Below are 25,601 nucleotides of genomic sequence, written 5' to 3' on the forward strand. Positions count from 1 at the left end.
AGACCTGGACTGCTCCAGCTGTGTCCTGAGAAGCTGGACCAGCCACATCCCCAGGGGCTGGAGTTGAAGCAGGACCAACTGGCCTTCCCAGCGTGAGCCAGTGGAGCCGCTGGAGCCAGTGGGCCACCGGACAGTGTTTGCGTTCTGCAGGCTGGCCCTCCACACAGCGGAATGGCACTCCAAGTAGAACTGATACCAACGGGAGAGATCATCCGTGTGGTCCATCCCCACAGGCCATGCAAACTCGTAAGCTACGATGATGATGATCCTGTGGGCTGGGAGGGGTGGTGGTAGGGTCTCTCCTGGGCTGGGCGACCTCTTCTGTACATCCCACTGGAGAGACATGAGCATTGAGGAGCTATTCTGATCTTTGCTGGGGACAGAAACCATTAAGACAAGGAGTAGGTAAAAAGAGGGGTAAGGGATTGTGGGCTACTAGAAAGAATTTATTCAAATCGGAGGTTTAGATTTTTAACTCCTTTGCCAGCTCCCTCAACCTAAATGGGCTTAGCTGGAAACTGGACATAGAAGGCAAGATGACAGTGCTCTGACGCCAAAAGACTTGTAAAAGTTGTAGACGTACAGTACAAGTAATTTCTTCCCCTTTCTCACGGGGCACGCAAAACTGGGGTTGCCCAACTCTAGCAACATGGAACGAAAAGGTGGGCGAAAGAAGAGAGAAAATTAGAAATGGGGAAGGACTGGCCTAGCACGCAAGGCAGTATAGTGAGGGCCTGGTTTGCTTAAAGACCATCGCATCTGGTGTTCTCACCCACCAAGTACTACAGCGTGAGTTGGGTCTTCTACTGGAGGGATGTGTGTGTGTGTGTGTGTGTGTGTGTGTGTGTGTGTGTGTGTGTGTGACCCCGTGTATAATTGTTATGCGTCTTGTCCTACGAGTTAATAGAGAAGTGCAGCACCAAGCCTTGGCGGGCGCTGGCCCAGGCCCTGGGGAGGGCCACCAGCACGGGGCGGGGCCCAAGGGCGCGCGCGCGCGCCTGAGCCTGGGCCTTGCGGGGGATGACGATAGGCAGCGGCCCGGCCCCTAGCGGGCCCTGGGCGGAGAGATCGTACCGGGGTTGCGGACTCCGGAGGTGGCCACGCCGTCCAGTCCAGCCCCCGCCCGATCACCCGAAGAACCAAGCCGGTGGGTACACGAGGGAGGGGACGTAGTCACATAGTCCCAGATGGCCAGATGGCTGGAGGGGTAGGCGGTTGAGCGTCTTCAGCTAGCTGCCAGAGCTATGGTCGTGTTGTCTCTAGCTGGGTATTGCTGAGACAGGATTCGCTCAGCCCGACTAGTGCAGGGTTCCAGGACCCGGAGACTCTGAGGTTCAGTCTCTTGGGGCCGGGCGCGGGATCCAGGCACTCCGTGCTCTCTCCCGGCCACTCCCGCAGGCCCTCCCAGCTCTGGGTTCCGGAGAAACTGGTAGAGCCCCGCCCCTTCCCGTCCTTCGCCCCCGTAGCCTAGGCGCGCCGGTGATCCTTGCGAAAATGCAGCGGGTGCGGGGCTCACAGATGAATGGGAGAATGAGTGGCTGGCCCACAGTTTTATTCAATTACAGCATGAGCCAGCCTCTTGCTCACACTCCCAGCCTCTGAGATTCATTCATTCATGCAAGCGCCCACCAGTGGGTTATGGAATCTCCAGCAAGTGCCTAGCTGAGTGCTTGCCTAAGACCGGAGCAGTCTCCCGGCAGTCTGACAAGGAAGCAGACGATTAGTACTTAATTTAGTAAGGAGGAGGCTGTGTGTTAGAGGAAAATAAGAAGGCGCTATGGCGAAGGTGATTCCTGAGCTGACTCTTCGGTGATGACTAAGTGAGGTGGGTAGGCCGAGAGAGCTGGGTTTAGGAAGCTGCAGGTGCAAAGCCACAGCACGTGCAGTCTCCCGTGGTTGGTGGTTGTCCGCAGGGGTACAACCAGCACCTCCTGGCTGTGTGTGGTAGTGAAGAAAGAAGGGACTGGAAAGGACTACCTGTTCAGTTAGAGATTAATCCAGGAGTAGTGCAGTAAACTGAGCCCCTGGTCAAGCGTGAAGGGCAAGCTTGGCACCCGGGAAGCGGGGAGCGGTGCTTTCTAAGCCTCCTTTCCATTAACTTGAGATGGTAACAGTGTGAGATTTGCATTTGTAAATGCCAGAGCGGAGAACCGAAGAAGGCTGTTACTTTGGTCCAGGAGAGGAGCAGGATGGAGAAGCCGGAATGAGGTTTTAGCAGGTGGTGACTGATCTGATTGGTGTAAGGGGAAGAGGACCAGCTTTGAATGCCAGCCAGGTCATGATTACCACAGCTAGAGATGCTGTCCTCCTCTCCGGGGAAGATGAGTGAATGTGAAAACTCATTTAGGGGCAAGGTGCTCTGTTTATTTTTGCTGGATTCTCCAGTAAAGAATTCTGGCAGGCCGGGCGTGGTGGCGCACGCCTTTAATCCCAGAACTCCGGAGGCAGAGACAGGCGGATTTCTGAGTTCGAGCCAGCCTGGTCTACAAAGTGAGTTCCAGGACAGCCAGAGCTATACAGAGAAACCCTGTCTCGAAAAATCACCAAAAAAAAAAAAAAAAGAATTCTGTCAGACCAAAGATTCATGGTTCTGAAGCCAGAGTGAGCATCCCCTCCCAAGTCACTCCCCCCGAAGCCTCTAAAAGTCCCTAATGGGGTAGTCGGGGCCCAGACCTAAAATGGATTTGATAATCTAAATTAAGCGAGGCATGATAGGGTACTTTTTGTAATCTCAGCACTAGGGAGGCTGAGGCAAGAGGCTGCTGAGTTCCAGGTCAGCCCGAGTTCCACAGTGAGACAAGAGTCTGCCCTGTGCCCAGCGCTGACCTGCCTGGCAGGCAGTACTGTGCTTTCCCTGTTAGCCTCAGTGAAAGTCGCCCCAGAGCAGTTCCTCCAGCCTTTCCACCAGAGGTCAGGCTCCAAAACACTGGGTAAGGGCCACTGGATGAACCAGTTCTGCTGTCAGCCCCGCTCCCCATAGTCCCAGTACACATCCGGGTAGGAAGAGCCCCAGCGGTGCTTTTAGGGATTAAGTCTTGGGTCACTCACTGGCTTAAGGTGTACTCTAGCCTGAAGCCAACCTTAAGCCCAGGGCCATGCTGTGGGGTCCTCGAGTGTTCCCCAGTTGCCACCCCTAAACATCAGTGGTCACACTACACAGGTTTCTGTCCTAGGTCACTGAGGAAAACTGTGCAGTCCTGTTAACTGTTGGGAGGGATCAGAGCAGCACTACCTTAGTTGTTTCAAAGCGGTCCTGGGTTTCAGTTCCATTCCTCGTACAAGTCTAGAAATCTTGAACGAACAAGGCTTCTCACCTACCTACTCTCAGTTCCCCCTTCTAAAATAGGATAACAACATAACTCATGGTGGTACGTCCGGCACTGACGGGAGTGACATAAGCTAAGAACACAGGAAGCGCCTGGCATGGCGGTGTCCCTCACACCCTTGGTTCCTCACTTCACTTCCCCTCTCTGGACTCACGCTCCTGTCCAGAGAGGTGGAGCAGGCTAGAAGTAGATGCCGGGACTGTGGCTGGCCTCAGGCCCGGAGGGCGGCGGCTACACGCCCTCCTTCCGATGCGGGGCGGTGGCTGCGGGGGCGCCAGCGGGCATCCTAGGAATGCGGCTGCGCCGCTCGGGATGGGTGAAGTCCGTCGGACCCCTCCACGCGCGGATTCCCCTCATTCCAGCCGCTTGACGCGGCGGGGCGGGACGGGGCGGGGCAGGGCGGGCACTGCGGCCTCGAAGCCCCTCCCCTTTCAGTGCGCTCCTCCCACCAAGACTCCTCTGGCTGGAGAGGGAGCTCAATGAGGCCGCGGTAGGGGGAGGGGAGCGAGCCCATGCTAGTGCTGGGGACTCCAAGCTCTCCCACCTCAGGTCTTCTAATGCTCTGGGGTGGACTGAAGGTCGTATCCTCTCTATGCTTTTAAACCTGGGGGCATCGTAAAGGGCGCTCCCCTTTGCCCTGTCTTTCACCCATCTTCCACCTGCAGCACCCATTCCCCTGGCCCGCTCCAAAGGGCTTCGTTCCCCAGCTGGCGCCGCACACCACCCCCACCCCCGGGTTGTGGCTCGAGCTGTTGTTCACGAAGTAATGAACCATCCTTCCCCTTGAGGCCGCAAGGCAGCACCTGTCGCAGACTCACCTCCTCCCCAGGGAGTCCCCGTCCAAGGGGTGGGGCGCTTTGGTGCTTTGGGTTCTTACTCCCCCTATCCTCCCTAGACCAAGTGTATACCCTCGGTATATGCTTCAGGTTCCTTACAAAGGGCGAGGAATAGATAAGGCACTTGAGAACCCTTTGCAAATGGTAGATATAGGGGCGGACGCTTTCTTCACTAGACAAGAAGATTGGACTCTCCCCCAAGTCCCTCAGTGCGTGTAGAATGAAAGAGGAAGAGGGTAGTAGTGGTGTTGATGGCTTGGTCAGTGCTTCATTTCAGGCAACCCAACAATTCTGGCAAGTATCAGCCAATCGGCCTCTTAAGGCACTTACTCATGATCATCATCCTGCTAGTAAGCAAAGGCCAGGCTGGTTTTGTTGTTGTTGTTTTGTTTTACCGTAGACATCCATATGCCACAAGAGGTGGCAACTGACCCAAAGTCCACTCCACTCCTCTCACACACTCTTCTCGGGCCTAAAAAGGGCTGATGTCGTCAGAGAACCAGCGAGGGTGCTGGACAGACAAGGAAGACAGCTGATGGCCTGTGTTCAGGGAAGAGCGGAGATCCAGAGGGAAGAGAAAGAAGGGAAGAGAGGAGAGGAGCCCATGGGGCAGGGCACTGAGTCCGGAGGATATTCAGGCTGGAACATAAGGTTATTGGCTGCACACGTAGGAAAGTCAGAAGGGTGCTGCCTACTCGGCAAACAGGCTTCTTTAGGGGTCATGCTGGGTCAAAAAGGGCACCCTGCTCTGACCCTAGGATTTGTTTCTTAGCTAGGGAAGAGATCTTTCAAGAGATGTTTCTCTTCTGGCTCTCTTGGCACAAGTTTGTAATCTTAGTACTCAGGAGGCTGAGGCAGGAGGCATCTTGAGTTCCAGGCCAGATTGGGCTCCGTAAAGAGACCCTGTCTCAAACAATTTCTTTTCTAAGGATTTAAAGAATGGAGCCAGTCCTTTGGGAGTGTGTATGGGGGTGGACAGTGTCCCGTACAGAGGCTCCGCCTGTCCCGGGGCGCCGGCCGTATTTGGACATTTCGTTCTATTTTTAACTTTCCCGGGACTCGAGGTTGGGGGTGGGGAGAGAAATCCTGCTTCCCCGGTGACCCACGGGCTTCAGCCCTCGTCTCGCGCGGGGTGTCCAGCCCCGTGCTGTAGACACGAGCCCGGAAGTGAGTTCCGGAGCTGTGTAGACGCGGCGGCCGCGCGGGTTCCGGGCCCCACCCTGGAACTAACGACGTTCCTCCTGGAAAACCTGACTCAGGCGGAGCCCGCGGCACGCAGGAGGCCCCGCCCCTCGCGCGCCCCCTCTTAGGTCCCGAACCCCCTCCCACCCAGCCCGGCCAGGCCGGCTGCAGTGGGTCCTAGGGTCGGGACTCCGAGCCCCCTGAGCCAAGGGGCCTGCAAGGGGCGGTGCAGGGGGCGGGCTGGCCCCTCCCTCGGTTACGCCGCGGCCGAGTACAGACCAAGAGGCGCGGGCAGCGGAGCGGGGCGCCGGGTCCGGCAGGATGCGCTACCGGGCATCGGTGAGCATGGGCGCGGGCAGGTTTGGGGTCCAGGGTATCTCTCGGTGGCCCGCGGCGCTCCAGGGCCGGCCTTGAAGCGGGCGCGGCCCAGGAATTTCGGTGGAAGATGTCCCTGAAAGTTGCTAGAACAGGAGGCCGAGGCGGAGAGGGCTGCAGAACGCTCGAACCCAGGACCATGTGGTCGCCCCTGGTGATGGCTAAGACCCCTCCCACTTGAGGACCAGGGGGCGTTGGCTGCGGTGGTGTTTGGCAGCAGCTTCGGGCTGGGTGGGTCAGGGGTGGGCAGGTCTGAGGGAGACAGGCCCTGGACTTGAGGGGTGACGGAGAAGCAGAGAACTGAGCAACTAGGGCTAGAAACCAGGGTCAGGGGAGACTTGGTGACCTCCCTGGAATTTACAGCGGCTCCCAGTACCTTCCTCTTCCTTGACACCCCCCTACCCCAGCATTTTCTAGATCTGCAGGCCCTCTTTGAAAGGAAAGCTCTGCTTAAGACGCGGCTTGAGGGTCTAGCTAAGCCTGTACCTGCCCCACCCTTGGGTGGCAGCTGGGTTTCCCCTGGGAGAACCCTCCACCTCCTGAGGCTTCTCAACGGTGGAGGAGCTGCGGGAGGAGGGGGGGCGGGGGGGGAAGCCTAGCAGCTGGAGAGGAGGGAGTGGCTCCAGTTGAGGGAGGGCAGGCCACCCGCTTCTGGGGTGGGCATCAAGTCCAGCTGAGGTGGTGGCCCATGGGGAAACCCTCTCCTAGGACGTGAGCTCTGGCTTGATCCCTAAACAACTTCTACTTCTGGGAATTTGGGGTGGATGGGAGTTGGAGAGATGGCCCCTCCCTGTCTGCAGAATTCCCTCTGAACCGTTTGTCCTCCAAAGCACCTGTAACACGTAGCTGGGATTTGAGGTCACCTGAACTAACCCACTCCTGTTCTCTGAAGAGGAAGCAGTCCTGAGAAAGGAGGAGGTTTGTCCAAGGTCAACACCAGCATTCTTTCTGCCGTTCCTAGGAGCTCCTTGTCATGTCCCACCTTCCTCAACTCAAAATGCCGCTGCCCTGGATTCCATGCAGTCGTTCAGTGTCTGCTGGGCCCTTTGTGCTCCTATGGGCTGTGTGCATGGTCCATATGTCCCATAGGGTCTCTTATCTGCATTCCAGCATCCTGCAACCCAGCCATATGTCCGGAACATGTTCTGTAGCCTGTGTCCAAAGTGTCCCTGCCTTCTACATCCTGCAGGCAGGGTAGGAAACGAGACTTTAACCTGCAGACTCTGACAGCGTCTTGTGGCTGGTTCCTCACAGGCCCTGGGCAGTGACGGGGTTCGAGTGACCATGGAGAGCGCCTTGACTGCCCGAGACCGGGTAGGGGTGCAGGACTTTGTCCTGCTGGAGAATTTCACCAGTGAGGCTGCCTTCATTGAGAACCTCCGGCGGCGGTTCCGGGAGAACCTCATTTATGTGAGTGCCATGAGCACGGCTGGGCCCAAGGACCTAGGGGAAGGTGGCAGCAGGAACCTTCAGGAAAAGCCTCTGACCCTTCTCCCCCACCCCCCCAACCCCCAGACCTACATCGGTCCTGTCCTAGTCTCTGTCAATCCCTACCGAGACCTACAGATCTACAGCCGGCAGCATATGGAACGCTACCGTGGTGTCAGTTTCTATGAAGTACCACCTCATTTGTAAGTGATTCCCTTGCCTTTCCAGGAGTGACCTACCCTGTCCTCTTGCAAGATGACCCCATCCAAACCCCACTTTGAAATGATTCCCTGACCCCTGGGTGACTCACTGGTCACTACTGAGAGGAATCCCATGGTTGTTCACCTATGGTCACCTCAGTTCTCATTAGTTGAACTCTGAGTTCTGTCCACCAACCAGGACCCTCAGCTCCTGAGCTCAGTTCCCATCCTGAAGTATTCCTTTAACTATCTTAACATGGCCCACCTGTGAGGACTCCCAGCCTCATTCAAGTACCCAGCTTCCCCATGGCTGGCACCTCACTTGGAGTGATCCTCAGCTGGGCAGGTGTACCCTGTGAGGGCTTCCCACCTGTCCACCCCCTTCTCCATCTTCCAGGTTATAACCCCCATATTTTACAAGAGTGGTTCCCGTCAGGTATAGGTGGGGTACCACTCTGGGAACTCCCTGACAAATCTCTGCCCCAGGTTTGCAGTGGCTGACACTGTATACCGGGCACTTCGTACTGAGCGTCGGGACCAGGCAGTGATGATTTCTGGAGAGAGTGGGGCAGGCAAGACAGAGGCCACCAAGAGACTGCTCCAGTTCTATGCAGAGACCTGCCCAGCCCCTGAACGGGGTGGCGCAGTGCGAGACCGCCTGTTGCAGAGCAACCCCGTGTTAGAGGTGAGGAGACTGCAGCATCTGAGGAGAGGGGTAGACAAGACAATGCCAGGCTTCCCTCACATTCCTGTCCCCGACTCCCCACCTTCAGGCCTTTGGGAATGCCAAGACTCTCCGCAACGATAACTCCAGCCGGTTTGGAAAGTACATGGATGTGCAGTTTGACTTCAAGGTACCTGTGGGTATAATAAGGAAGGGGTGGGTTAGCCATTCAGTGATTCAATATTTGTTGAGTGCCTACTACGTGCCAGGCACTCTTCCAGGTGCTGCTCTGGGAGCAGTGAAATCTAACAAATCTTGCCTCCTGGAGTGATAGGTGAATTATTACAGAAACATAATAATTAAGGCCTTAGCAGAAAATAAAACGAGGTAACAACTTCCTTTTTAATTAGATAGTCTCGATTTGCAGTCCAGATTGCCCTTAAATTCCTGGCTGTTCTGCCTCTTCTTCCTGAGTAACTGGGTTTACGGGAGCATACCACCACAGCTGTGTCTGCGAAGCGACTAGGGAGAAGGCCTCACTCAGAGATGGCATTGCTGTAATGACTTGGCAGACTGGGAAGCAGGTGTCCCAGATGCCTGGGGGAAGAAGGCCAGGTAAACGTGAGGACCAAGGCCTTGCAGAGGTAGAGCCCTTGGTGTGTGTAAAGGCTACAGCAAAGCCGGAAGTAGGAGGAGAAAGCAAGGTGCCAGGAAAACAGAGTGAGAAGCCAGATACACTGAGGGCCTTTTAGGTCTGCGCAAAGGTTTTTTTTTTTTCTTTTTGCCTTGGTGTGGGAATTAAACTAAGGACCTTAAGTCATGTTAAGAATACCAGCTACGATGAGAGCTGAGAGCTATCCTCAGAGCCCAGCAAGAATTTTTTTTTTTTTTAACTAAGTGAAAAGGAACTATCAGAGGGTTTTGAGCAGTCGTGTAGTGATGTAACTTTCCTACTGAAAAGGTCATTCTGGCCGTCGTTGGGAGTAGATGACAGAGGAACACAGCCAAGCAGGGGAACCGGTTAGGAGGCTGATGTAATGTAGCTAGCTGACAGATGGCATGGCGGCCTCTCAGATCAGGGTGGTAGACGTAGAGGTGATGAGCAGAGGTTGGTTCTGGGTGTTTTCAAGGTTAAAGCAGCAGGAGTGGCTGTTGGGATATAGGAAGTAAGTTGGGGATGCCGGGGAAGGTTCCAAAGGAGGACTACAAACTTCCCTCTTGAATAGCTTGCAGGACAGACTTGCTGCTGACCAAGATGAGCTGGAGTTAGTGTGGGATAAGAAAAGCTGGGGTGCACCGTCAGGCTTGTTAAATTTGCAGTGCCTGCCAGGCATGCACAGAGGACTTCAGAAGTGGCTGAGTGTGCGTGCGTGTGCCTGTGTGTGTGTGTGTGTGTGTGTGTGCGCGCGCGCGCGCGGGCACTGTGTGTGTATGCCCACTGAGGTGAGAGCAGCTCTCTCAACCACTGAGCCCTATTGCTGTTTCCTAGATGAACACGGTGAGAGCAGAGTGGGTGCCTGAGCCCACTTAGCCAGTGGCAAAGCGAGAATTAGATCCCAGGTTTACTACAGGGGCAAAAGAGGAAGACAGCTTCTTTCCCCTGGTCCAGCTGACCATCCCTGTTCCCCACTCTGCCCACAGGGTGCCCCCGTGGGAGGCCACATTCTCAGTTACCTCCTGGAAAAGTCCCGGGTGGTGCACCAAAATCACGGAGAGCGGAACTTCCACGTCTTTTACCAGCTACTGGAGGGGGGCGAGGAGGAGACTCTCCGTCGGCTGGGCTTGGAACGGAACCCCCAGAGCTACTTGTACCTGGTGAAGGTAAGTGTTTGGCAGGCATGGTTGATGCCACCCAGGGGGCACAGTGCCAGTGGCAGCAGCCCAGCTGTGCTCTTTCTTCCAGGGCCAGTGTGCCAAGGTCTCCTCCATCAACGACAAGAGTGACTGGAAGGTTATGAGGAAGGCGCTGTCCGTCATTGACTTCACTGAGGATGAAGTGGAGGTTAGGGCTCTCTGTGACCCCTCCCCATCACACCCCAAATGTACCCACTTCTTTTGGACCCCTTTTCTTTTTTTTTTTTTTCCTTTTGGTTTTTCAAGACAGAGTTTCTCTGTGTAGCCCTGGCTGTCCTGGAACTCACTCTTGTAGACCAGACTGGCCTCGAACTCAGAGATCCGCCTGTCTCTGCCTCCCAAGTGCTGGGATTAAAGGCATGTGCCACCATTGCCCAGCTTGGACCCCTTTTCTACTCAAGCCCCCTTCTGCTCCTGAAGGCCTTACTAACCATCCCTGCCCTATTTGAGCATCTCCTAGTTGCTCTGACCTCCCCCACCCCATAACCACCATGTGCCCCCTGCTACTACCTCAGGACTTGCTCAGCATCGTGGCCAGCGTCCTACATCTGGGCAACATCCACTTTGCTGCTGACGAGGACAGCAATGCCCAGGTTACTACTGAGAACCAGCTCAAATATCTGACCAGGGTGAGTGTGGCGGGCAGAGGGCGTGGGAGGGGTGCTGAGGTGAGAGGACCCAGCCCCTCACTATGTCCATCCCACCTTTGGCAGCTCCTTGGTGTGGAAGGTACAACACTTAGGGAAGCCCTGACCCACAGGAAGATCATCGCCAAGGGGGAAGAGGTGAGACTCTGACTGGCCACAGGAACAGGAGGTGTGCGCAGTCCTAGGGAGCCCCGGCCCATTATTCCCCTCCGCTTGTCTACTCGGGGGCCTTCAGTAGTCCTAGAGGGGCCTAAGGCTCAGAGGGGTACAGTGAGCTGCACCTCTAAGAATGAGGCTGCTATACCAGCTTGTCCCTGCTGTCACAAAAAGCACCACAACCCTCCCACTTACTGAAGCTCAGGAGGCTGGGTGGTGAGAACGTCCTTGTCTGACGCCTGAGTCTGAGGGAGGTGGGACAGAAGGGTGTCTGTGGCATTCATCTCCTGTCTTTTCCCCTGCGGCAGCTCCTGAGCCCACTGAACCTTGAACAGGCGGCATATGCAAGGGATGCGCTTGCCAAGGCTGTGTACAGCCGGACATTCACCTGGCTGGTCAGAAAGATCAATAGGTCACTGGCCTCTAAGGTGAGCACTCGGTCCATGCTGCTTTCAAAGAAGACAGGGAGGGTGGTCAGGGAGACTCGTGGTGGGGAGCTGGGTCAGACACTGGGGACCCATGCTGTCTGCTGACTGGCCGGCCCTAGGACGCTGAGAGCCCCAGCTGGCGAAGCACCACGGTTCTTGGGCTCCTGGACATTTACGGCTTTGAAGTGTTTCAGCATAACAGGTCAGTCCTACGCTTTTACCCCTGCCCATCTGCCTGCCGATGTCCCCTGCCCCTCTCCTCCTCTCTCCTCTGTCCCTTGCCCCTCTCTCCTAGCTGTGACCCTGCTTTGCATCTCTCAGCTCTGCTGCTTGTACCTGATCCTGTCCTTTCCCCGTCCCCGCTTTGTGTCCCCGGCACTACTGTGGGTTCTCCCGCTGTCCCTCAGCTTCGAGCAGTTCTGCATCAACTACTGCAATGAGAAGCTGCAGCAGCTCTTCATCGAGCTGACTCTCAAGTCGGAGCAGGAGGAATACGAGGCTGAGGGCATCGCGGTATGTGTGTGTCGGGGGTGCCCTGCGTGTTATGGGAAGCTAGGCAGTGGGGCTCCCCGGAAGAGGGTACAGAACCCTATCATTGGTGCCCTTCTCGTTCTGTGCAGTGGGAACCTGTCCAGTACTTCAACAACAAGATCATCTGTGACCTGGTAGAGGAGAAGTTCAAGGGCATCATCTCCATCTTGGTGCGTGTCCTCTGCCCCTCTAGCCTCCTGCTAGGTGACGGTTGGGAAGCCTCCTATCCCCTCTCTCCAAGTGTGTCCACCGGGTCAGAGTGTGGGGTTGGGCAGGCTAAGTTGAGGTGCTGGCCCAGTCTGCAGGCTCCCTAACAGGGCTCCCTAAACTCTGCCCCCTTTTCCTGTGTCTGTGGCTCTGTACATGGTGTCCCCTATATTTACCACCCCCGTCCAGTAAATCCTCACCTTGTGTGCTGCCCTGCAGGATGAAGAGTGCCTGCGTCCTGGGGAGGCCACGGACCTGACCTTTCTGGAGAAGTTGGAGGACACTGTCAAGCCCCACCCTCACTTCCTGACGTGAGTGGGCTGTGAGGGCTGGAGGAGGCTGGGGTCCCGCCACAGTAGCAATGCCATGGTTGAAGGCATTGCTGGGTGGTAGTGGCAGAGGGCTTGCCCAACATGAACAGAACTCCTTTTAGAACGGCGCAACACCCAAAACCAAACAAACCACCAGCTACAAGTTGTTCACCAGAGAAAGTAGAGATGGGGACAGTTGTAGAAAGCCACCACTGGCCCTTCCTCCTTAATCCTTTGTTGAGAATGAAACTTGCTAAGTTGTTTGTTTGTTTGTTTGTAGCTTCCTTATTTGTGAATTGTTTTTTATGCAAGGGACCTCCTACCCTTAGGAGGTGGGGGCTGTAGGATCAGTAGTTCACAGCCATCTTGGCTACAGAGCAAATTCAAGGCTACACAAAGATCCTGTCAACAGAAAACCAAAAAGCAAAAGGATTAACCTAAAATGGGGGAGCTTAGCACACAGACTGGGTGCATGCACCTCATCTCCTAGCCTACAGCACCAAGGATACGTTCTTGTGCTCCATCTAACCAAAATGCAGAAAAATTCACTCATTTGGTAATAATAATTTAGCCAGGCAGTGGTGGGGCACGCTTTTAATCCCAGCACTCAGGAGGCAGAGGCAGAGGCAGGTGGATTTCTGAGTTTGAGGCCAGCCTGATCTACAGAGTGAGTTCCAGGAGCCAGGGCTACCCAGAAACCCTGTCTCAAAAAACCCAAAATAAATAAATTATATATATACATATATATGTGTGTGTGTGTGTGTGTGTGTGTACATATATATGTGTGTGTGTATATATATAATCTATTTAGATTGTAGAGCTTGGGACAGTGTCCCAGGGCTTTTGGACTCAAAAGCCTTGAGCATTGTTTGCTTCAATACAGAAAACCAAGCATAAAACAAAACTGGTTCTGGTTATGCTAGATGGTTTATACACTCAAGAAGTAGAGGCAGGGGCTGGAGAGATGGCTCAGTGATTAGGAGCACTGACTGCTCTTCTGAAGGTCCTGAGTTCAAATCCCAGCAAACACATGGTGGCTTATAACCATCCGTAATAAGAGCTGACCCCCTCTTCTGGTGTATCTGAAGACAGCTACGGTGTACTGAAATATAATAATAAATAAATATTTAAAAAAAAAAAGAAGTAGAGGCAGGGTATTGCTGCAAGTTTGAAGCTAACTTGGGCTACCATCATGCTAGCTCTCATCCAAATTAAAGGAAAGAAAGAAGGAAGCAGACAGAATATTAGAGAAAAAAAAATATTTATTTATTTATTTTTGGTTTTTCGAGACAGGGTTTCTCTGTATAGCCCTGGCTGTCCTGGAACTCACTTTATAGACCAGGCTGGCCTCGAACTCAGAAATCCGCCTGCCTCTGCTTCCCAAGTGCTGGGATTAAAGGCATGTGCCACCACTGCCTGGCTGGTTTTGTTTTGTTGAGACAGGGTCTCATGTTGCTCAGGCTGGCCTTGAACTCACTATGTAGAAAAGAATGGCCTTGAATTTCTGATCCTAACTTCCCCTGCCTGAGTGCCAGGATTACAGGCATGTGCTATCATACCAAACAACAAATTTTACTTTTGATTATAAAAACAATATTGCTCATTAGAGAGAGCTGGAATGTGTGCAGAGCCTCTTGTGACCCTGTTACCCAGCGGTCATTCTTGGTAACAATTCCAGGCATTTCCTTCCTGCCTTTTCCTATACATTTTTTTCCCAAAGTCAGGAACTTACTGAGTATAAAGCTCAGGATAATCTTATGTTTTAAGTTGTTGTTGTTTTTCCTGTATCATCAAGCAGAAGAATTTCTTCAAATTATTTCTTTCAAAAACTGTGAGCCATGGGGACCTCACAGCTCTCACCCTGCCTTAAGGGCTCCCAAGGAGCCTCTCCAGGGTTTTGATTTTTTTTTTTCTTTTGCGGTATTGAATATGGAGGGTAAGATTTCCCATGCTAGTAGGGCATCCTGCAGTGAGCCACCCTCCAGGCTTCTGCTGTAAGAACAAGGCTGCCACACCCACCTTAAAGCTTTGCTTGTATCTCTAGTTACAGGCTCAAAATAGTTCTTAAAAGTAAGAGGTGTGATCTGGAGAGATGGCTCAGCGGTTAAGAGCACTGGCTGCTTGCTCTTCCAGAGGTCCTGAGTTCAATTCCCAGCAACCACATGGTGGCTCACAACCATCTGTCATGAGATCTGATGCCCTCTTCTGGTGTGTCTGAAGACAGTGACAGTGTACTCATATAAATGAAATAAATACATCTTTTTTTTTTTTAAAGAGGTGGTCTAAGCTGGGCGTGGTGGCGCACGCCTTTAATCCCAGCACTTGGGAGGCAGAGGCAGGTGGATTTCTGAGTTCGAGGCCAGCCTGGTCTACAGAGTGAGTTCCAGGACAGCCAGGGCTACACAGAGAAACCCTGTCTCGAAAAACCTAAAAAAAAAAAAAAAAAAAAAAAAAAGAGGTGGTCTAAAGGGTACAAGTGTGTTTAAAATATAAGTAATCTCTTGGGACAGTTTCCATTCTGAAAATGGAGAGGACAGCTTTACCACCCTCTAAACAGCTGAGCACTGGCCAGCAGCTGTGACAGACAGGTCCTGAGCCTGTACTGCTTGGCAGCCTGAGCCCAAGTTCCTATTCCTAGCTCCCGGAGTTGTGCATCCCTGGACCAGTGTGTCTACTGTTCTGAGCCTCTGTGACCCCTGCAGCAAGCATGTGCAGTCTGCCACACAGTGTGCAATTTGTGGGACAGCCCAGGGGCCTGCTGGCTCCTTCCTGGATGGCCCTTAAAGTGTCTTCAACAGGAATTGGGCATGCCCCAGGTCAGAAATCTGTAGTTTCCTGCTCTTGTCATCCTCAGGCACAAGCTCGCTGACCAGAAGACCAGGAAATCTCTAGACCGAGGGGAGTTCCGCCTTCTGCATTATGCTGGAGAGGTGACCTACAGTGTGACTGGTGAGGATCCTGATGCCAGGTCCTGTGGGGCAGGGACGGGGCACTCCCTCTGGCACTTTCTGAATGTTCTCCCTTTCCAGGGTTTCTGGATAAAAACAATGACCTCCTCTTCCGGAACCTGAAGGAGGTGAGGGAGACAGGCGAACTGGGGTGGGGTGGGTACCCACAGCTCTGTGTGCATCTCTGACTTTATGCTCAACCCTGACCTGTCTTCTGCCTCACAGACCATGTGCAGCTCAATGAACCCCATCATGGCCCAGTGCTTTGACAAGAGTGAGCTCAGTGACAAGAAGCGGCCAGAGACGGTACGGGGACCATGACACTGGAAGCGGGTGTATGTGACTGAGTCTACATGGAACTATGCCTGTGAGCGTGTTTGTTAACACCGCCATCTGTGTCTGCAGGAGGTTGCTCTCAGGGATATCTTTGCCCGTTTCTTTCTTCCAATTTATTTATTTATTTACTTTTGTATATGAATGCTCTGTTTGTGTGTATATGCCTCCAGGACAGAAGAGGGCACCAGATCCCCTGACAGATGGTTGTGAGCCACCAGGTGGTTGCTGGGAATTGAACTGAGGACCTTTGAAAGAGCAGCCAGTACTCTTAACCACTGAGCCATCTCCCCAGCCCCTTTTTTCCAATGTATTACATTTATTTATTTGAGCATGTATGTGCCAGGGTGTGAGCGGAGGTCGGAAGACAACTTATTGGAGTCCGTTCTCTCCAGCACATAAGTCTTGGGAATCAAACTCAAGTTGACAGGCTTGTCAGGAGCTGTTTTTACCCGTGAGCCGCCCTTCTCCAAATGTAGACTGTTGTGTGCCTCCCTGCTTCTCTCTATAGAGTACCCATGGCACCCCTGTCTGTGTGGCTGCTGTGTGTATCCGCTTAGTCAGCAGATATCTCTCAGCTCTCAGGGATCAGAAACAACTGGGTGCCCTCACAACCAACTGTGGTCAGGACCAGGTGCTAAATGGAAAAGTCTCCCTGGCCTGGGGGACTGCATGCAATGGGTGCTTTGGGAACCTAAACTGCCTGAGGGGGTAGAGGGGTCTGGGAAGGCTCCAAGGCAGAGGCAGCATTTGAGGTAAGAGGATGAGTGCTTGTCCAGTGGACCTGTAGGGGACTGCTGTAGGCAGCAGGAGACCAGCACATACACACAGAGGCCGAGCCGAGCTATAGACAGTAGAGGAGAGGCTGGGGAAGGCGCATGTGTCCTGTGGTGCCTGATGCAGTGGATCTTCAGCCCACTGAGGGCAGAGGTGCTGCTATTGGGCTGAACCAGAAGAGGTTATCACAGCTCCAAGTCAGGAGGGAGAAAGGACCAGATTTCCAGGTGGATCATATTGTGATGGCCAGCCAGGACCCTGCTCCTGCTTTTCTGACCCTGCCCTCCCCATCTCCTGCCTGAACCTCTTCCTCTTCCCAGCCAGTATCTCCAGTATATCAGGACACCTCCACACCCTCCCCTCCCATACTCTAGCATGACTTGGTTTCCATATCCAGTGACAGTACTCCCCACCTCCACCCCCAGCCTTGTTCTCCTCTTCCTGACTCAGGACGGGGTCACTCTCTACCCAGTCCCCCAGGCCAGGGACTTTTCCCACTCTTTCATTCAAACACTGGGTGATGCCTATTCCTATGCCTAAGTACTTCTTAACTCCCTCTCCTTTGTCCCTGTAACCACTGCTCCACGTCAGTCCCTGTTATTGTGCCTGTGAGCCAGCCAACCTCTTCCCTGGTTTCCTGGCTCCCCACCGGCCCCTCCCAACCCATCTTCCACATAAATGCTGTAGAAATCATCTAACATACAGATCTTGTTGCCACTCCCTTGCTCCAAACTCTTCATGGACTCTCTGTTTTCCTAAAGATAAGATCTAGTCTCTCCAGTGTAACCCTGCTCTGACATACTGCCCCTGCCTGCCTTAAATCTTTGCAAGGTTGTAGTTCCCTGTGTGGCAAGCCTTTGCTTGCCATTCATCTGCCTGGACTGCCTTTCTCCTGTTCTCTCCTACTGACTTGTACAATCTCAATTTAGGGTCATTTTTTTTTTTTTTTTTTTTTGGTTTTTGGTTTTTTTGAGGCAGGGTTTCTCTGTGCAGCCCTGTCTGTCCTGGAACTCACTCTGTAGACCAGGCTGGCCTCGAACTCAGAAATCCACTTGCCTCTGCCTCCCAAGTGCTGGGATTAAAGGCGTGCGCCACCAATGCCCGGCTTAGGGTCATTTTCAGAGGATCTTCCCTGTGCACTTTTCCTTAGACTGATCAGTCGTCTCAAACATAAGGAAGGGGTTGGAGGTATCTCAGAGATATAGGATGCTCTCCTAATGGGCACCAGGAAAAAGAAGGGGGCGGGCTGATGGGGTGTGATGTCACCAGGACCTTTGAGGAGGAGAGCTGGGTTTCTAAGCTGAGGTCTCTAACGGGCTGAAAGGAAGTAGGGTGAACTCCAGTCCCTTCTGGTATGAAGCAGGGGTGATGGGAGGTAGTAGGGGACAGAGGGGACATGCAGGGTTCAGTGGCCTCAGCCCAGCTCTAGCCAACCTCCTATACTCCTTTGGTTCATCAGGTGGCCACCCAGTTCAAGATGAGCCTCCTGCAGCTCGTGGAGATCCTGAGGTCTAAGGAGCCTGCCTATATCCGGTGCATCAAGCCAAACGACGCCAAGCAGCCGGGTAGGTCCTCTGGCCCCATGAGTTGTGAACTGTGCCTCTGGGATGGGAACACTTCCTCTCAGGAAGAGCCTAAGGACCACCTTTGTTACTCTCCGGTCACTTTGTTACTTTGTTTCCTCTCAGGTCGCTTTGATGAGGTGCTCATCCGACATCAGGTGAAGTACCTGGGACTGATGGAGAATCTGCGCGTGCGCAGAGCTGGCTTTGCCTATCGTCGCAAATATGAGGCTTTCCTGCAGAGGTGGGTGTGGTCGGCCCACCAGTGAATGAATGAACTAGGCCAGTGAGCACTTCCTGGAACCTGTGAGGGAGGAGGGACGGTTGTAGCTCTAGTTTAGAGGGTGCAGAGACCCTCAGCTGCTGTGAGACCCAGACCAGGAATCGTTTTATGCTACAGGCCTAATGTTAGTCTTGGAAAAGACAATGTAAGTCATGTACACAGCCCCACCCTCCCTGAAGCCCCTGGTGAGAGACACAGGAGGAGCACGTTGACAGGCTGCTACCAGAGATGGTGTGATCAGGGCTCAGAGAGGAAGTTGTGGCTGTATAGCTATTCAGATGACAGAACCTGAGCCAACCAGAATATGAATCCCGTCTCTGCTCTAGGAAGATAGGAATACTTCAGTCCTCCATCTCTAAAATGGGGACCTCAGGCATGTGTAGCATGTGCCAGCCAGTGGGAGCAACTGTAGACTCCCAGCAAATCCCCTTCCATTCCTAGGTACAAGTCACTGTGCCCAGAGACATGGCCCATGTGGGCAGGACGGCCCCAGGATGGTGTGGCCGTGTTGGTCAGACACCTCGGCTACAAGCCAGAAGAGTACAAAATGGGCAGGTAAGTAGGGCCTGTTCCTGGGGCATGGAGGCTGAAGGAGGTGGCATCCAGTGGCTGATCACTGCTGTCTTCCCAGGACTAAGATCTTCATCCGATTTCCCAAGACCTTGTTTGCCACAGAGGACTCCCTGGAAGTCCGGCGGCAGAGTCTAGGTGAGAGAGACTCGCCTTTGCTGTCCCATGGGTTGCCTGGTAAATAGAAACCACTGCTTTAGGGCTTCCTCTCCAGGAAACCTACCCAGCCACACTCAGGTTTCTTCCCCCTTTTGCCACCCCAGCAAAAGTCAACAGTCAGGGGGGCTGGAGAGATGGCTCAGCAGTTAAGAGCACTGACTGCTCTTCCAGAGGTTCTGAGTTCAATTCCCAGCAACCACATGGTGGCTCACAGCCATCTATAATGGCCTCTTCTGGTGTGTCTGAAGACAGCAGCACTGTACTCATATATATTAAATGAATAAATAAATCTTAAAAAAAAAAATTAACAGTCATCCCAGTTGCCTCTGGACACAGACGCCAAACCGTCCCTACACTCCTCTGCTGTCTTTCATTGGCTCACCTCACACAGCCTCCTCTGGTGTTCTTTACTTAAACCACTGACCATGTCCGGCCCTCAGCTAGGGCTCTGAGCTCTGACAGTTCATCTTCTCCCCCAACCATAGCCACCAAGATCCAGGCGGCCTGGAGGGGCTTTCATTGGCGACAGAAATTTCTCCGGGTGAAGCGATCAGGTGTGGGGGCGTGGGGGTCTTTTGGAGGGGCGGGTCTAGGGGTGGGATGGGCCACCATGGCGAGAAGATAAAGGTCAGCTATCTGTGGTATCCACAGCCATCTGTATCCAGTCATGGTGGCGTGGCACACTGGGCCGGAGGAAGGCAGCCAAGAGGAAGTGGGCAGCCCAGACCATCCGTCGGTGAGTGCTGGGGTGCCAGTGTGTGGGAACTACAGATCAAAGTGAGTATGGGGATCTTCTAGTTTCTCACCCCAGTTGCGTCTGACCCTCCACCCCTAGACTCATCCGTGGCTTCATTTTGCGCCATTCACCCCGGTGCCCTGAGAATGCCTTCTTCTTGGACCACGTGCGCGCCTCATTTTTGCTTAACCTGAGGCGGCAACTGCCCCGGAATGTTCTGGACACCTCCTGGCCCACACCCCCACCTGCCCTGAGAGAGGTCTGTGTGCTCTCCCTGCTGTGTTAGGGATAGTCATCAAAGCACTTAGCCTGGGACTCTTCTTACCCTGTGTCAGGAGAGCTGGCCAGGGGAGTCTCAGCAGGGAGAGAACAGAGAACAAGAGATGGGTTATGGAAATGAGTTTGCTGGAGAGAAAACACTCCACGGGACTGGCTGGCTTGAGGGGCCTGTTGGGGCTCTTTGGTGGGAAGGGCAGGCTGGAAAGGTGGTCTGACCCTGCCCTTCACATAGGCCTCAGAACTGCTACGGGAACTGTGCATGAAGAACATGGTGTGGAAGTACTGCCGGAGCATCAGCCCTGAGTGGAAGCAGCAGGTGGGGAGGATGTAGCCCCAAGTATTTGGCTGTAGGGGCCCTGGGAACAGCAGGCATTTTGCCTGGTCAACACTGTAGCCTCAAAAGAAGGCTAAGCCTTCACTGGACTTCATATGGGAAGTGGAGGCTGCAGTAAGTTTGAGGGAGCAGATAGAAGTCATGTTGTGGGCCGGCTTGCTTTGCTTGGTAGAAGCTTATAGGCCTTGGTTGGTCCATCTTCACACTCGGGTTGGTGTCAGCCATTGATGTGCCTTGTGTTTACCAACATGGTATTGGGTGAGGAGGACCTTAGCTAACCTGACAAGGCAGTCAGCCACCTACACCATCCTAAGCTGGAGCTGCATCTCGAGGGGCCCGAGGGCCTGGTGGGAAGCATTTTTAAACCTGACGGTTTGTCATGACTCCTGGAGAGTTCTCTGCCTTGTTGAGTGGGGATAATAGGCCAGGAAGAGAGAAGCTGACAGGGGTCTTGGTGACAGGGCACTAGAGAGCTGATGAAGGAGCTGCCAGGACTGCCCTCCAGGTTGTCCCCAGTCCTTTGATGCTGTGTTCTTTTGTCTCTTCAGCTGCAGCAAAAGGCGGTGGCTAGTGAAATTTTCAAGGGCAAGAAGGACAACTACCCCCAGAGTGTCCCCAGACTCTTCATTAGCACACGGCTTGGTAAGCTCCCACACTCCAGCCCTTGAGCCTTCCAGCACTATCTTGTCCCCTTCTGGCCTTACCTGACCTCCTTTTCCCCTCTCTCCGTTGTAGGCACAGAGGAGATCAGCCCCAGAGTGCTTCAATCCTTGGGCTCTGAACCCATCCAGGTAAGAACCTGCTGTGACTCTCGCTGGCACCCCCCAAGTTCTCTGCCCCAGGGCTAGAAAAAGTGGGTCATGGCCTTATCAGAGGGCAAGGAAGTTGTCCCTACAACCCCTTAACCCCTACCCTGTGCCTCACACTGTTCTTTGTCTCTAGTATGCCGTGCCCGTGGTAAAATACGACCGTAAGGGTTACAAGCCTCGCCCCCGGCAGCTGCTGCTCACGCCCAGTGCTGTGGTCATTGTGGAGGATGCTAAAGTCAAGCAGAGAATTGATTATGCCAACCTAACCGGTTAGCTGGAGCAGAGGCCTGCATGGGTGGGAAGGAGCCCTGCTCCAACCATCGCTCCCTGACCTCTGTTCTCCCCTCTCAGGAATCTCTGTCAGTAGCCTGAGTGATAGCCTATTTGTGCTTCACGTGCAGCGTGAAGACAACAAGCAGAAGGTACCCCTTCAGGGCCTGGGAGGCGGAGGGGGTTCTCTAGCCCTAAACGAGGCTTGACTCATCTGTGCATTGCGCTCCCCAGGGAGATGTGGTGCTGCAGAGTGATCATGTGATCGAGACACTAACCAAGACGGCCCTCAGTGCTGACCGCGTGAACAATATCAACATCAACCAGGGCAGGTGAAGCACGTGGGGGTGACTCAAGGACATAGGGACAGGACAACCCTAGGGGGTCCGTCTCTGTAACCAAGTCTTCATGTGCTTCCTTGCCTCCAGCATAACGTTTGCAGGGGGTCCAGGCAGGGACGGCATCATTGACTTCACATCGGGCTCAGAGCTTCTCATCACCAAGGCTAAGAATGGCCACCTGGCTGTGGTGAGTGGGAGGGACCTGCTGTCTTGGGTCTAAGGTAGAGCCATTGACAACCAAGCCCTCCTTGGACTATGTGTCCCCTTTTTCCTGTTGCATGCCCAGGAAAGTCAGAAAGGGGAGTTGCTTGGACCCCTATGGTGGCCATAAAAGGGTGATAATAAGGAGGACAATGGGAAAGTATGAAGAAGATTGCAGGGAATGGTGGTGTGCGTGTGGGAGGTTCACTCTGGCAAGCAGGTATTGCCATGGAAACAGAAAAGTCTTCAGGACCTAGACTCCTGTAGGACTGCTAGGGGACCATCTAGCCTGAGCCTGTAAGCCCCTGCAGCTCCTCCACTTACTCCTGGGCTTCTCCCCCTAGGTGGCCCCACGGCTGAATTCTCGGTGATGAAGGCTTCAGTGGACCCCTCCTGACTCCTGATGCTTCGCTTAGTCCCCTCCTCCCCTCCCAGTTACCAAAGACTCAAGCTTCCAGACAGGGATCCATGGACACCCTCAAAACCCACCTGCAAACTCCTGCCTCCTGCTCGCCCCCTCTCGAGGTGATCAGGAGCCAGGGAGCTACCCCATGAGTGGGCCAGGCCGGGCCACAGCAATAGAAAAGCAGAGGCCTGAGCAGGCCAGGCCAGCCCTCTGCTGATGCCAAATATCTAAGAGAAGGGAATTTTAACTGAGGTTTTCTCTGAGATTTTTTGATGCTTTATAGGAAACTATTTTTTTAAGAAAGCCATTTTCCTACCCTAAACACACTGGATGTGTTTTTCCCTGCCTCGAACAGGGCAAGGAATGTAACTGAAAGACTGACTGGGCTGGGCTGGAAGGTCCTCTTCTCTGGCCAAGCCTCTCCTCATTCCCTTGTCTGTCTGTCCATCCACCTGCACCTTTTGCAGCCCACTATGACCTCCACCAAAAGGCTGAGGCCACCTCTGCCTACCCCATATTCCTGCCTTAAGAATGTCCTTTTAGGGGCTGGGGTATAGCCCAGTGGTAGAACTGGTGCTAAGCATGTGTGAGACCCTGGGCTCAATCCCCAGCATTAAAAAATAAAAAATAGGTTTTTAATATTTTCACCCCAGTCTGAGGGCATCCCTAAAGTGGGGGAAAAGTCTTAAGAGTTTGGAAGTCTTCAGAGACAGTGTCTGGTCCAGGCTCCTGGAATCTACAGAGCTGGAGACAGAGGCACACAGAGGGAGGGAAGACTTGCCTAGTAGAAGACTGAAGCAAATCCTAAAGTGAAGCCCGCCCTCAGCACATCTCACTGCCTTTCCCAGGGACAGGGAGGCCCATAAGGCAAGGGTCGCGTCTCATGTATGCACCTGGCTCTCTGACCAGCAATCACCCTTGGGAGCTACCGGGTGGGAGGGACTCTTCTGCCTGGGTCTATGCCTTAGGATGACAACCTCCATACACATACATACTTTCGACCCAATTTAAGAATGGTAGGGTCTTTTATTGGCCTTGGGTGCCTCTGTGACCTGGGAGCCTAGGGACAGGGCTGGCCTTGGAGGAACTGCAGGGGCATCACCTCTTTCTGCTGCTTCTCTCCACCCCAGAGGTCCTTGGGTTTGCCCAGCTCCCTCTGTGCCCTCTGGGGCTCTCAGCCCACTGCTGACACTTCTGCAATCCAGAGAAACACTAAATAAAGCAATATGTATTTGCCAACACAGTCTTCCTGTGAGTGTGGAAAAGGGGCCCTAGAAGGTAGACATTCTTAAGGGGCTTGGCACTACAGAAGAAAGGAGACAGACCTACTTAGGAGCAATAGAGAGAAACCAAGTTAGGTGTGGTATTGTGAGCCTTAGTGCTCAGGAAGCAGGGACAGGAGGATTGGATTTCTTAGTTCTAGGCCAGCCTGGTCTACAAATCAAGTTCCAGGGCTATATAGACAGGCACGGGGCTTTGGATTTGGGCAAATAAATACCTGGTCTGGCAGCACCGCTGGACTAAGGAGACCTAGCATGGGCAATATAAGCCCAGGGGCCTGTGCTGATGCAAGACTCAGGTGGGGAGGGTCAGCACTTCATAAGGAAGCTGGTGTTTGAGGTATCTCAGGGGCTTGCTTCCAGTTCTGGGGATAAAGAATCCAGTCCAAAGTGGCTGGAGCGGTAAAGGCCACTTGTCAACAATGGCCATTTTATTGTCCTGGGGAGATCTACTTCTAGGTGATCAAAAGACATTGTTAGGAAAATGTCTTGGGGGCTAGAGAGATGGCTCAGTGGTTAAGAGAACTGACTGCTCTTCTGAAGGTCCTGAGTTCAATTCCCAGCAACTACACGGTGGCTCACAACCATCTGTAATGGGGTCTGATGCCTTCTGGTGTGTCTAAAGGGAGCAATGGTGATGTACTCATATGCATAAAATAAATGAATAAATAAACAAATCTTAAAAAAAAAAAGAAAAATGTCTTGGATCAGTTCTAGACTTCATCTCTGGGTACCACTGAAGGAATCACCCCCTGACATACACATACACACCCCACACACATTTGTGAAAGCCATAACTGTCAGTAGTTCCAGGCTTTTATTCTATCATGGGCAGAAAAACCCTGTTTTTGCCCTAATTATTTGCAAGTCTTGGAGAGGATTTCACTAGAGTAAATGGGATGCCCTGTTCCCTGGTCATCGTAGTTAGAAGAACATGGTAATTGGCTAGCCCTAGGACCCATTAGCCAGAAGGAAAGTGTGATCCACCCCCAAGAGCAAGGACCACAAGTGGTAAAGAGGTGACCTCTCTGCAGAAGGAGAGGTTGGATATTGTAAGCTGGCATCTGCTCACAGCTGGGCAGCCAGCCACTAAGACGCACACAAGAGGGAGGTTCATCATGGCAGACAAAATGTACACAAAGGACCAAGAGGCAAGGAAAGGAAAGGCTTAGGGCTGCTCACTAAAGGCACATAGGGCAGACGTTCTCAGAGAATGTGGTACCCAGTATACGACTGACTGTTGGGCCTTGATGTCATCTTGTGGATGGAGTAGATCTACATTTAATACCTTCCCCAACACTTTTTCTTCAGAAAAAAAAAAAAAAAAAAGACCATAGTGGTGGCCATTGAGATGGTTCAGCAGTCAGAGTATTTGCTGCCCAGTCTAATGAAGAAACCAAAATAACCTATCAGTTCTATCAATAGAAACCATGGCTCCCAGAGGCTGATAATTATATTTGTAGTAAATCAGTAAAACCACTACGCACAGCTTACTTTAGAGTGCTTTATTCTTTTTTTTTAAAGATGTATTCATTTATTTTTTGTATATGAGTATGCTATTGCTGATACACTAGAAGAGGACATTAGATCTCATAGACAGTTGTGAGCCACCATGGGTTGCTAGGATTTGAACTCAGGAAGAACAGCCAGTGCTCTTAACCACTGAGCCACCTCTCCGGCCCAAGAACTTTATTTTTTATTTTTTTGTTTTGTTTTGTTTTGTTTTTTTGAAGCAGGGTTTCTCTGCGTAGCCCTGGCTGTCCTGGAACTCACCCTGTGGACCAGGCTGGCCTTGAACTCAGAGATTCACCTAGCGATTCACCTAGCTCTGCTTCCCGGAAGTTGAGTGCCACCATACCCAGTAAGAACTTTAATTTGAATTCAAAGATTTTTTTTTCCTGACCTTGAAAGTTAATACTTAGCCTTAACTATCTGTTGTCCTAACTTTGTTCCACTTGTTATCTATGACCAAAACCACTTTAATTAGCACTACAACTAGCAGAGCATCCCAAGTTGTGCATTGCATAACTTATGATGCAGCCCTGGTGACTTTAGGAGACACAGAACACACAAGTAAGCAGACTGTCCTGTCTGCCTCCTGCCTCTCTGGCACTAGAGTAAGGGCTGGCTTTCTTTTAGCAGAGACTCCAAGGCTTTGGTGCACTTTG

At 52.9% G+C, this 25,601-nt stretch overlaps 1 protein-coding gene across 4 annotated transcripts; it reads left to right on the forward strand.

The window, feature by feature from the left end:
• On the forward strand, positions 1–24,125 carry Myo1c (myosin IC). Of its 4 annotated transcripts, none has more exons than NM_001370611.1 (32): positions 1–246; positions 6,974–7,129; positions 7,235–7,350; positions 7,834–8,032; positions 8,121–8,201; positions 9,653–9,832; positions 9,915–10,013; positions 10,381–10,494; positions 10,579–10,650; positions 10,977–11,096; positions 11,216–11,298; positions 11,504–11,609; positions 11,717–11,797; positions 12,054–12,145; positions 15,000–15,094; positions 15,175–15,221; positions 15,319–15,399; positions 17,663–17,768; positions 17,892–18,009; positions 18,490–18,603; positions 18,680–18,756; positions 19,263–19,331; positions 19,429–19,513; positions 19,613–19,772; positions 20,025–20,108; positions 20,675–20,768; positions 20,862–20,917; positions 21,069–21,204; positions 21,287–21,357; positions 21,440–21,537; positions 21,634–21,733; positions 22,092–24,125. In NM_001370611.1, exons 1-32 carry the CDS (start codon positions 172–174, stop codon positions 22,116–22,118), a joined length of 3,192 nt encoding a protein of 1,063 aa, NP_001357540.1. In that variant the 5' UTR covers positions 1–171; the 3' UTR covers positions 22,119–24,125. The 4 variants fall into 4 exon arrangements, with proteins under 4 accessions (NP_001357540.1, NP_032685.1, NP_001074243.1 ...); NM_008659.3 differs by lacking the exon at positions 1–246 and adding an exon at positions 991–1,147; NM_001080774.1 differs by lacking the exon at positions 1–246 and adding an exon at positions 1,632–1,825.
• The last annotated feature ends 1,476 nt before the right edge of the window (positions 24,126–25,601 follow it).

This window comes from Mus musculus, chromosome 11 (genome assembly GCF_000001635.26).
Source record: "Mus musculus strain C57BL/6J chromosome 11, GRCm38.p6 C57BL/6J".
Taxonomy (NCBI): Eukaryota; Metazoa; Chordata; class Mammalia; order Rodentia; family Muridae; genus Mus; species Mus musculus.